The sequence below is a fragment of the Tribolium castaneum genome, chromosome 9, assembly GCF_031307605.1.
Source record: "Tribolium castaneum strain GA2 chromosome 9, icTriCast1.1, whole genome shotgun sequence".
Classification (NCBI taxonomy): Eukaryota; Metazoa; Arthropoda; class Insecta; order Coleoptera; family Tenebrionidae; genus Tribolium; species Tribolium castaneum.
In genome coordinates, this window is record NC_087402.1 from 9,012,266 (window position 1) to 9,024,382 (window position 12,117).

General features: G+C 34.9%; 2 protein-coding genes across 5 annotated transcripts in view; both read right to left on the reverse strand.

Annotated features, from left to right (window-relative positions):
* Nucleotides 1–12,117, reverse strand: part of LOC100141864 (paired mesoderm homeobox protein 2A) — a 31,456-nt gene that overhangs the window by 7,020 nt on the left and 12,319 nt on the right. The gene's annotated exons all lie outside the window — the stretch shown is intronic.
* LOC107398308 (uncharacterized) lies at nt 1,012–2,183 on the reverse strand. 4 transcript variants are annotated; one of them, XR_010335494.1, is made up of 3 exons: nt 1,919–2,039; nt 1,782–1,866; nt 1,012–1,727 (listed from the first exon to the last, which is right to left on the reverse strand). XR_010335494.1 is itself a non-coding variant. In XM_015982003.2 (3 exons), exons 1-3 carry the CDS (start codon nt 2,181–2,183, stop codon nt 1,071–1,073), a joined length of 1,014 nt encoding a protein of 337 aa, XP_015837489.1. In that variant the 3' UTR covers nt 1,012–1,070. The 4 variants fall into 4 exon arrangements, 2 of the variants coding, with proteins under 2 accessions (XP_015837489.1, XP_015837488.1); XM_015982003.2 differs by having other exon boundaries at nt 1,782–1,873; nt 1,919–2,183; XR_010335493.1 differs by having other exon boundaries at nt 1,012–1,866.

Here is a 12,117-nt window from a genome sequence, read left to right on the forward strand (position 1 = left end):
AAAATACAAGTTTTATTTCATTGAATCGTGGAGAATTTAATTCTGTATCTATCTATATTAGCATTCTCTATACTTATGTTTATCAGTTTTCAAATTACAATAACTTTTTGTTGAGATTGAGAAATTCATTTATAGTCATTGCTCTTTTTTAAACCAACATTCATTGTTTTCACAGGATGGACAACACAATTTTGAACGGAGTTTGTCGTCTACTTCATCAGAAATGTTTTTATGGTAAACTTTGCAAAAATAGCTGTTAGTGAAAAATTTTCTACAAAAAACCAACATAACTTGAAAATTATCACAGATATGTATAGGGAATGCTAATGCAGATCGATGCAAAAACATTTTATTCTATCTAGTAAAATAATGAAACATCCCATTTGAAAAAATTAAGTTATGGGTACTTGAAGTTGCCCAAACTAAACCTTAAAATTTTTGGGTTTATTAAATTTATTTTTAATTTTGAATAAACTGAAAAACAGATATATGCCTTCTTTTATAATTCTGTAAATATGATTTCGAAATCTCTAAAACTAAGCGAGTTACCGATTTTTTTAAGTGACAGGTGCAAATTCAAAAATTTTCAAAAAAATTAAATATCTCGAAAACAGTTAAACTGAGGAATAGGTAAATCTAAGAAATAGCCTTAAAATAACTCAACTAATCCAAAAATGTAGTGAAAAACATAGTTTTTTGTTTAAAATAAAAAAATTGGTAGCGACTTGCTGTATAATCGGAAGTGCCGCAATCTTGAAAATATATTTTTCTACAGCCGTCAAAAAATCGTGACATTTATGCATGGTTACCTATGCGCGAAGTTTGACGTTTTTTCACTGTGAAAAAATATTATTTTTTCACGGTTTCACAGTGAAAAAATAATATTTTTTAACTGTGCAGGCAACTCGATTTTTCAGATCATTTTGTTCCAACTTATTTCTGTTACAATTTTAGTAACACGAAAAGACATCAACAGCAACCGAAATGAAGAGACGGATCGATAATGAGAGGTAGTTTTAAAGGTTTTATAATTATACAGAACAATATTACAAAACAATAATAATAGATATTTACTTTGACATATGAAAATTAAATGTGCATGACGAAAACGTGCCCCCGTTTATCCCCAGAGGCCTGAGTGAAGACGCTTGTAAATGAAAGTTATTTTCGCCATTAAAAGAAGCCGATGTAGAAGGTTGAGTGATTTTGTTTTCTTCTGTGGAGGAAGAAGGTTGAATTTTATTGGCAATTTCAATTTTATTATTCAAAGAGTCCTCGATGTAACTTTCTGCCACTGTGCTGCTTCTCCAGCCCCCATGACGTTTAATTGAAATTAGATCACCTCCAGCATTCGCCAAAAGAGTGGCAGAGCTTCTTCTGAAGCAGTGACCAGTATATTTTTTAGGTTCGTCTTTGTTAAGCCACTTTGCAATCAAACTTGGTATCTCTCCGATTTTGTTAATTCCAACATTTTGATTCACACATTTTCCGTTGGTATACTTTAAAAATAAACGGTCACTAGTCGCCCGTGGAGGCCGCAAAGCTCTATATTTTCTGACAATTTCTATATTTTCTAAATTTGAAACAGTAAATATTCGTTCGCAGTGGGTTTTTGTATCAGGCACCTTCACAATTAAGACAGACTGTTTATCTTCTATGTCAGTTAGCTTCATTTTAACTAATTCTTCACGTCGAAGGGCTCCCGATATACCCAAAATTAGCACAGTCTATAAATAAAACGAGTTGTTTTGATTTGTATTACACTAATATGATAAGTTTACCTTCATCAGTAAATATATCTTGTCATCTGCTTCATTAATAAACTTGCTAATGTCTTCTTTGTCTAAAATTTGCGACTTCTTGCTTCTGTAACCTACGCTTTTGCTTTTCAGGTAGGGCACTAACTTCGGAAACTTACGTGTATCGATATTCTCTTTAACGTTTAAGGTGGCTTTCAACATCGCATAAAGGGCCCAGAGTGTTGGTGGCTTTAAGGTGGTAGACTTTTCTTCCAAATACGCCAACAAAACATTTTCCGTTACTTGATCAATCTTTTTCATAGAACACCACTGCCGAAACTGAAGATACGTTTTTTCGTACTGCGGTCTTGATTTAGCAGGCAAAAGATTCGACACTGCCGCGCTTGCAATTGCATCTATTTCGTTTTCGCTGCTAAAATCCATCACACTTCTTCAACAAAAATACCTATTGTGACAAATTTTTCGCAACTATCACTTTTATTTATCATCGTAACCATGCAAGCAACTCGATTTATCAGACCATTTTGTTCCAACTAATTTCTGTTACTTTTTTCTTCATCTGGAGGCTGTAGAAAAAACGTTGTTTGTATTTCGTGGCGAAATTCATGTTTTAATGGCGCCTTCGAATGTCTTTTAGGTCTCGACCTGGCGGTCTCGACTAAAATAACATTCTCAGGCGCCATTAAAAAAACACTCATTTCGCGCACTTAATACAAAAATTACTATTTCGTTGAGCAGAACTCAACGGATTATGGCTGAGTACCAACTTTCAAATAATTATCTTTATTAGAAGTTTCAATACTTTTAATGTGGCATTTAGACGGAAAAGTTTGTATAGCTCTTTAAAGACACCGTCATAGTTTTTTTAAACACATTCATAATAATTATTTATGAAACAAAATATGAGCCAAATGATCTGAAAAGTGCGTGTTAATAAGGGGCAGATTTGAAACAAATCCTGAGTTGGACTACCCTTAACACCCTGGCTTTTCCGGTTTATTAGAAAGATCATGGTGTAAAGTCGCGCCCATGCGACTGTTTGTTTTGGCAAACAAGGATGATCTGCTAACGATGCAAATTTTTTCCGCACCGTCCGTTGGGCGTAAGAAAACAGAAATAGTGGCAGATGTAGCGGTGTTATTTTGTTTGGATTATCTCGTTCGAAAAGTAGCTGGTGGATTCTGGAGTATTTGTGCAGTAGATTAGCCAGACCGGCGGCTAAAAACCGTGTTTGATGACACACAACGAGGGACCAGAAGCTGGGGACGGCCACCAACGCGACGACATTTCGTATGCACTGTGTATTTAACAAAGTGACAAGGGAAACATGTGTATTAAAGGAACCTGCCCTCTTCCGCAATGTGTGAAGCGCTTAACGCGTCCTGTGTTGTTTGCTCTCTGCCTCCTCGCTTTGTGTGCCAGGATCGAAAAATCCAAACGGGGAACGACCCCTAACCGCCACCTGACACAATAATCATTACCAGCGACTGTTGATGTACTTCTTTTGATTAATTGGGAGAAACGAAAACACTTGCCGACTTCATAAACCAAGCGAAAATTTCAATTTTCCAAAAACTAATGAAAATAGAGTAGTGTTTGCGACGCCAGCAGCTCACGCAGTGACAAATTTTCCCAATTTTAATCTTCCTGTGTATCGGCCATAAATTCTTCGCAACACCTCAGCCGAACATGTTGCAACATCCCACTCTAGATTTTATGGAGGCAAACCGAGACACTTTTACAACCACACTCGTGGTAACATAAAAGACGAGCACCATCTATGCATACATAACCTGTGTTTTAAATATTAAAAACGCCCCACAGCTCCGTCTATTGAAATCGTTGTGTTAACAGCTCTTCGCGAGCAAGAGGGTAACTTTTACATTATTCAAGGCGGTGTTAGAAAAATTGTATAAAAAACCTCGCCAAACATCACTCAATTAACAAGAGTTTATCGGCAACACATGTTACCAAACATGACACGCATTTTTCTATTATTGTCCCAGCCAAGAGGGGTGGATTATGATGTAAGTAGCAAGTCCGTTTGCTATTGTAATGAATATTAAATCATTTCCACTCGGAAACCTCCACGACAAAGAGAAGCGCTAAACGGTAGGGGTCGTGTAGACCAGGGAGGGACCATGGGGGTGCACTTGTGCTTTATTTTCCTATTTTAAATGGATTAATCGGGGATGTCTTGTAGCGCGGGATTAGAATAAATGACGGGCTTTATTAGCACCAGGAGTCAGGACCCTGTTCATTCGCTAGTAAAAATAGTATTTTTTGAATTTTGAACGAGCCGCGATGTGTTTTTTTATTTTTATTACTAAATTTCAAATCAATTTCAAAAAGAGTGGAATGGGCCAAAATGTCTTTTGATTGCTCAGAAGAAACTGTAATTAACAGTTCCTTAAGTAATTAGCTTTTGTAAAATAGACTAAAGACACTCTTGTTCAGAAACCAAAACATTTTTGGATCTTTCTAGACACTCACCAAAAAGGTCAACTTCTTTTCGTATTCATGTTTAGATTTTCTTGGTAGAAGTGTAGCTGCTCCCAAATTGTTTTGTGGAACAGATTTTTCTACCCATTTTAAATAAGCAAAAGTAACAAAAATAATATCACGATTGTTCGATAATTCATAAATCTTTTCTTTAAATTAATAGTAGGTTCCAAAGATCAACATAAAATAAGGTCGTGTTGTAGGTATGTCTTGCACAATAAAGCTTTGAAGCTCTCGCAAGTAATAAACTCACCCTCGATTGAAAAAAAATCTAGCTCTCATCTTCTTAAAGCAGTGGCGACTCGTGTATTTCATATCTAAGTTACCATTACCAAAATCAAATAAGATATTTTCTGTTGAAACGCATCAACACGGGGGAATAAAAACGATATGTTAGGTAATTGTTAATAAAACCGAAAAATTGTAATTTATTTTGAACAAAAAAATTGAAATTCCTGTTAGTATACGACCCATTCGAGTATTTCACTAAATTTAGCTTATATTATTATGTGTGAGAAACTAACATGTTTTTTTAAATTAAAAAAAATATTTTGAGATCAAAATTACGTTACCTTATTTCTTTTTTTGGCTCTCAGTTCACATTAAATTAGTACAGCAGGCTAAGAAATTGCACATGAAGTTCGAAGATGTTTAGGCTTTTTTAATAATTTTTTTTTGGTTTTGGCCACTTTGGGTGACAATAATAAGCAAATTACATTGAAAATGGTGTCCTCTTGACACGTTTATAGTAATGTAGCTCGCTTTATAAGTAAGAAAATAATTTTTTTTAGAAATTTCAATAAAGTACGTTGAAAATTACCTAATTACATTAAAAATGACGTTGCCTTAAACCAAAAACTCACTTATTTTGTGACAAAAATGACAAAATCATTATTAATGTGATCTGTTTCTCTAGTTTTCGCTCGTTTTAAAAGTGAAATAGTATATTATATTACAAGTGATAGAAATGCATCATTAGATGCAAGTGAGAGTTTTGTCCCACGAGTGCGCTTGCGCTCGAGTAGGACACTTCTCACGAGCTTTATAATGGCATTCCTATCACGTGTGATATACGACATTTTATCTTATCTTATCTTTTTTTATCTTATACCATTGTACATTACACCATTGTTTTCGGTGAGAGAAATCAAATTTCTCTCACAATAGAGATAAAGCTGTCAGATTTAGCTTTATATTTCTTGTGAGAGATTTAATTTATCTCACCGAAAACAATGGTATAACGTACCTAAAAACTGCATCTGTAAGATAAAATAATTAATGATAATCGCAAAATGTCAGTTATATTACAATTTCTTTTTTATTAAATACAGGTGGAAAAGGCCAAAAATTTCGAAATAGAAATTAAAATGAGATTCTGTTTTCACTTTTAACTTGTTTTTTAAGGAGATATAAACTAATTTTGCGAACTTTTGTCAAAAATAACTTAATTCGATCGAAATTAACGTTCTTTGACTTGCTTAAGTGTATGTGAAGGAAGGGTAATTGTAAACACTTAAGGAAAAAAATCACTTACTCTGAACTTACTGAAATTAAAGTTTTGAGTTTTGACGTAAGTAAGAAGAAAAGCCTAAGGAATTAATCTACCCTAAAGTAAACAATTCAACTTATTTTAAATGACGGAGAAAAATTATTAGAATAATACATTGCACATTCGGCATTACCCGAAGGTTGCAGATAATGTCAAATTCACCAGAAATTTAACAGCATTCTCCTTCATTTGAATCAAAATTCGATGGGTCACCCGACCTATTTCGTCCAATTCGTCTTTGTCGAAATATTCCTCTGTCCTCTTTTTTTCCTTTTCTAGCTTTATTTTGTTTACTTCCTCGTCTCGTTAGATCTTTTCCCTTTGCAATCCGTTTCCATTGTTAAACTTTCAATATTGTTTTTAAGAGTGTTTGGTATTACCTGATATGTTTATCGAATTTGTTTTTGGTAATAGACAATAAACAAAAATAAATATTTCATAGTGTACTAGTAGCTATGTAAGAACGTAGTCAATCATTAAAATATTGTAACAGCTCCAATCTTTTCCCAAAATGTATCCTTGTATTCTTGGTTTACCTTAAAACAACACAGTTCTAAATCACCATCACGTTTACAATACAACTTTAAGATTCGTAATTCGTTAAACTGCAATACTTGTGATTAAGTTTACTTACATTGTAAACTGTTAGTGCAAGCCAAAAGAGGCTAGTATCAGTTAGGAGGGAGTGTTTGGTATTACGCGCTGTGATTAGTGCCCTTCGTTCCCTAAATTAGCGTTTTTTTCGAAATTACGTTATGTCAAACAAAAAATTCACTTATTTTGCAAATTTTCTTACAACGTAAAGAATTTAGTACAAATGCAATAACTTTGAATCGGCTTTGGAACGGATATAAATCCGCAGAAACTGTTGTTAGGCATAATCATTGTAACACGATTGTTAGGTACTAACCAAAGTTGGTCAAAACAGATCTAAAAGATAAAAGAACTTAATATTTTATACGAGAGTACCTATTTTATGATATAAAGTACTCATACGCATATGGGTACAGATTTTAGATGAACTGATACTTTCCGTAATTCATCTAACGAGACTTAAAGTTCACTTTTTGTCCTTGACACGTAAAGAACTACGTTTTAGATTACTTCAAACAACATCTAGGATTCAGTGTCGTCACATTTTGCAAGATTAAAGTTTAAAGGATAAGATGCAGTTATCTCATCTAGGTATAAATACTAGATTTGGGGCCGGTTTATCCGCGATCAACTTAATGTCGAATTGGTTTAATTCTGGATTACATTTTAATCGTGTTCTATAAACAGGCCGTAAGAATTTTGTTTGAAATATTGACCAGGTTAGTAAATTAGCTTGGAATGAAAATTTAAGTCAGTTGGGCGTTCCGCTGCCAAAACTAAGTCGACATTCCCACGGCAGCGAATTCCCAGTGCCGTAATAAAATATTCATGTTGATATTTTGATCCAGCGATTAAACAATTACAGTGACAATTCGGGCAAATCTCTCGGGGGGCATATCGCGTTCTACCTCAGTCGTCCGCCTCCTTTCCATTTGTTTGTCACAGTGGCGGCGTATTAGTTTCCCCATTACACCTCCCCAGCATGCGGGGTTCGACGTCACTCCCATTATGTGCCATTTAGCAAGTGGATCTCCAGGGACGGACTCGTCCGTGAGAATAAACCGTCGTTCCCACTTTCAATAAATCGAAAAAACTAGCGAATAAGACGCTTATTAAATCATCGCCTGGTCGACGTAAATTATGCATTTCATTAGTTAATCTTCATAAGTAGGGTTGCAATTCAAAGAACGAAAACTGGGTATAAATTATGTTCATTGTGTTTACGGGAAAAGACGGCATAAATTAAAAACTGCGACATCCGAGGAGGGTGTCTACGAAATTTAATCAACGGGTTTTACGAATTTAAATCTAACCGCTGCGAATTTTCGAAATTAAAACGCTCATTGGCCCGAGAATAATTAAAACAGGGAGGATTTTTGCAAGTGTGACGACAAGACCACAAAAATTACAAAACTTGACTTTGAATTACGACTCATTCAAGCGAAAATAGTCCTGACAAGTGGAGAATTGCATTTTTTTGATTATTTTTAAAGTCACTTATTAAACATATTTTACTTTTCCACTGCGATCGCCTCCTTCTGTGATGAGCTGGCATAAGTGGGCTACGAGAGCATCCAGCTAAAATTAGGCGCAATCATTCGAAAATTTATTATCCGAGTGCCACCGCTGGCAAATTTAGCCATTCCTCCCGCGTCGCATTTTTTCCCACTTGAAAAAATTTTCCGCCACAAATCAAATTATTTCTGTATAATTGTCGGAAAAATGTAGGGATCGATACGACCGAAATGCAATTATGGAGTAGATGTGCGGAGATACGATCGAGGGATGCATCAGATATTGGGACAATGTTGGTGCAGTGACGGGAAGTGATTAGACTGAGTGTTAGTAGCAGTTGTGCTTTGGCAATTGCAATAAAATAAATGTCTATCTCGTGTGCCGTCTGCTGGTCTGCCGATTACTATTCACTTCAAATCGCATTATCGTTTTCTGTTTCTGTCCCGTTTCACCGGCATTATACGTCACGCAGGACGCACTTCATTTATTTCCGAAAGGGCATATAGTGGTCCAGTCTAATTCAATCCCGGAGATCATGATCTGATTCCGGACAATTAGACCACTCCAAATTGAAAATTTATACCTCGGACTAACGCAGACAAGGCAAACCTCGCATAAATAAAACGATTTCTTGAAGAAAAAATAGCAAAGTTGGGTTATTTTGAGAGTAACGCTTTTTGAACGACTATCAAAGCCAATTTTAGGGTGGACATTTTTTATACGAGTTCATTTTGTTGTGACGTTTCAAGTGTGGGAGGTTTAGTAACACAATTTCATTGCCAATTTCATGATTCATCTTATTTTAACCGCAATTTATCTTTGCTACGAACAAACCCACTCGATAACAAATACATAATTGGAGCGATGAAGAGTTGCCAATACTTGCTAATTTATCACTTTACTGCGAGTCATACTTACATTTTTTATTTTTAAATTTTCTAGACAATACAAAACGAGTTTTGTTTACGAGAACAAATAATTCGTTATTAACGCATTATTTTACAATATAGTTCTTTAGCTATTTATTGCACTTGGTCCACCTGTTAACGAATTTGTTAAATCCGTCAAAATCAATTTTTCAGTAGCGACTCAAACTCACACCATTGATTTTTTAAATGAGCTAATAAATAAGTTAAGCTACGTACATTTGAACTACATAGCGTAGAAGACGCTTCAAGATCTTAAGATCCACTACCAATTTTTTGACCGTTTTGAGGAAATTTTAATCAGAAAAATTCGTTTCAAAAACAAATTGTTTTGGTTCCTACAATGTTCAATTTCAGCTAAGTCTAAAGCATGTTATAAAAAACAATCTTAATTGTTGCCCTTTTTTGTTTCCAAAATGCAGCAAACCTTAGCTAGCACGTTTGAATGACTCATATTCATCCAAATTTAGAGTAAAAAATGAACTTACAGTAAAACCTCCTTTAATGAACACCTCCGAATAACGGACACCTCTCTACAACGGACATTTTTTGCAGGAACGTAACAAAACCTATATTAAAATTTTCACCTCTCATTAGTGGACACCTCTCCATAACAGACAATTAAAAACTCCCCTTCGGTCCGTTGTTGAGAGGTTTAACTGTGGAGACATTATTTCCAGAGGATTTAAATTCAACTCAAATACTATGTACTTTCAAAGCAAACTATTAAATCGAATTATTTTGAGCTGTTTTTTTTGGGCGATGAATTAGTGGAGTACTTAGATTTAAATTAAATTTGCAAAAAGTGTTCTTGAAAAAATGTTCTAATATTTTAAAATAATATAAACAAAAAAACGTACTCTAGATCTGACATTCTTAAAACACCAAAAGTTTCCTCAAAATAAATTTAAAAAGTACGGATGATTATTAACTCACCCTCGCACGTAATTTACTGTCTTAACTCTTGATGACTCATTATTTAATTAAAACAGTAATAACTTTATTATAGTGTCGTGTTTACCGATTCAATTTTGTGTCAAGTTCAAGACGTTGCCATAAATTTTCTACCAAAAATTAGAGCTTTGACCTAAAATTCTATTTTTAAGACGGAGTAAACACAAATTTGTTTAATTTTTCAATAACTGAGATATTTAACAAAACTTTAATTTATAACTATTTTAGAACTTAGTAACCAAAATATCTTTCGCGGTTTTCGTGCCACAAATGTTATGCGTTGCGAATAATTTGAAAATAACTCGATTATTTAATCTCTAGTGCATCATCAACCATACAATAATACGCCGAAATGACTCTCAAATGTGCAAAAGTTGTAATAAATTGGCCGAAGAATTTTAACACGACTCGCTGTCAAATGTGAAAAATCGTCCACAGTTGTCGCTACGCTCGGAATTTTGTGACTGTTATGGAAAAGCGACGTTTAAAAATAACCGACGCCGTGACGTTTTCCAACGTTTGTAATGTTATTAAGATTATTATTATACGAACGTATTTATTTTTTTGGCATCGTTTACATTGATGATTCCGAAAGCTCATAGTTATTTCTGTGCGATTCAAACGCGCCACTTGCACTTGATACTCTTATTGCTTTGAGAATCTGATCTATCTGTGAGATAACATGTGGCAGGATAAAGGGTGAGGCGTTACGCCTTTTTGACCGTGCGCCTCTGAATCAGGGGAGGCAACGAAGGGCATGGATTCAATTGATCCTAATTGTTACCGGTTGACAAACAACAGGATACGGTGTCAAGGGAAAACAATGGGGCCTAACAAATCAATCGACTTTGCTGCGTTTTTGTTGTCCGAAAATTAAGTCAAACACTTTACCCAACCAAATCTGGTCATTTAATAAATATTAATAAATAAATCGGTTATAACTTGAATATTACTTTAGTTCCAGTAACAGAAACTTGGTGTTAAATGCGGAATTCCAAAATATTTTTTGAGCAAAATAAACACAATACTGTAAGATTTTTCTGGATGCTTTAGGCCAGTCTTTAGGTCTCCACGCGCATCCTTGCGCCCTATTCGTCCTCGTTGTAGGCGCAGAGGACGTCCATAAATTCTGTCAGTGTCTGATGGATGAGCGTTTGAATAGTTTACGAGTTGCTGGACATTGGCGTGTATATGCAGAATACAGATGCCGGTGGTCACACGAAGTGAAATGGGGCCGCTCGAGACCGTGGACTAACCGGATTAACAGCGACCGGAAGAAATTCCGGTATAGCAAATGGCTTTCCGGTCATCACGCCACCATTCAACCAATTTGCCAATATTTATTTCCGAATGGTGAATCCGAATCCGCCAAATATCTACAGGGAAATTAAACAAATGTTTACATCTAGCTGGATGGTAGACGTGGTGGATACACCGACGCGATGGCCAACAGATGGCCCCTAAGTGCAGCCATTACACAGTCACTCGTTAGACCACAGGACGCGGCCATAAACGCCGTAAACTTGCATTAGCCCTTAATAAACACAAACATTATTATTACGACGGGCGATAACCCTCTCCATAGGCCAAAAGCTCGCAAACAACGCACTTTCGCCTTGGACTAGCACAACAACACTTTCTCTTATTGCCAGTGGCAACTAATAACTTCAAGATAGTACCTACTAGGCATTCTGAAGGCTTCGATTTTTACAACTACACTTATGTTTATCATCGACTTTTAGATGTTTATTGTAGAACTTATAATTTTTAATATATATATATATATATATATATATATATATATATATATATATATTAAATAATATAATTTAATATACTTTTATTGTAGTAATGAAAAAGATGCTAGTACTTACTAGTCGTATTAGGATAATAAGAGTACTACTTAAAAGATTATAAAACATCAAAGTTTCTAAAAAAATTACCATCTTCAAACGAAATCACTGGCCTTCTAGTCGCTAGATTTATGTTTCTTTAAAAAAGTTAAGACAAAAGTTGATGCCATGATTGTCATACCTAGAAATTTTAAAGCTACGCGAAAAAATTTGACCGATCGGGATAAGCGTGATTTCACAGAAATGCAGCAGTTTTCTGATGAAATGGAATTCCTACTGATGGAAGAAGAAGATGATGTTGCTTCCGGTAGGCTCATAAAAAATCGATTTATCATTCCAAAAAATTTTACCGAAAACGCTAAACCAATTTTTGCGTTATGTTAATAAGTTGAAAACTGTAGGCTCTAAGTAGAAGAGCTTCATATATTCGGATTTTTCAGATGATTTTTTGTTGAGCAACATTA

Coding starts and splice junctions, on each gene's coding strand:
- LOC107398308 (XM_015982002.2), bottom strand. CDS start 2,183: ATGGATTTTAGCAGCGAAAACGAAATAGATGCAATTGCAAGCGCGGCA. Junction 1,728..1,781: donor AGATATATTTACTGATGAAG/GTAAACTTATCA, acceptor TTTTATTTATAG/ACTGTGCTAATTTTGGGTAT.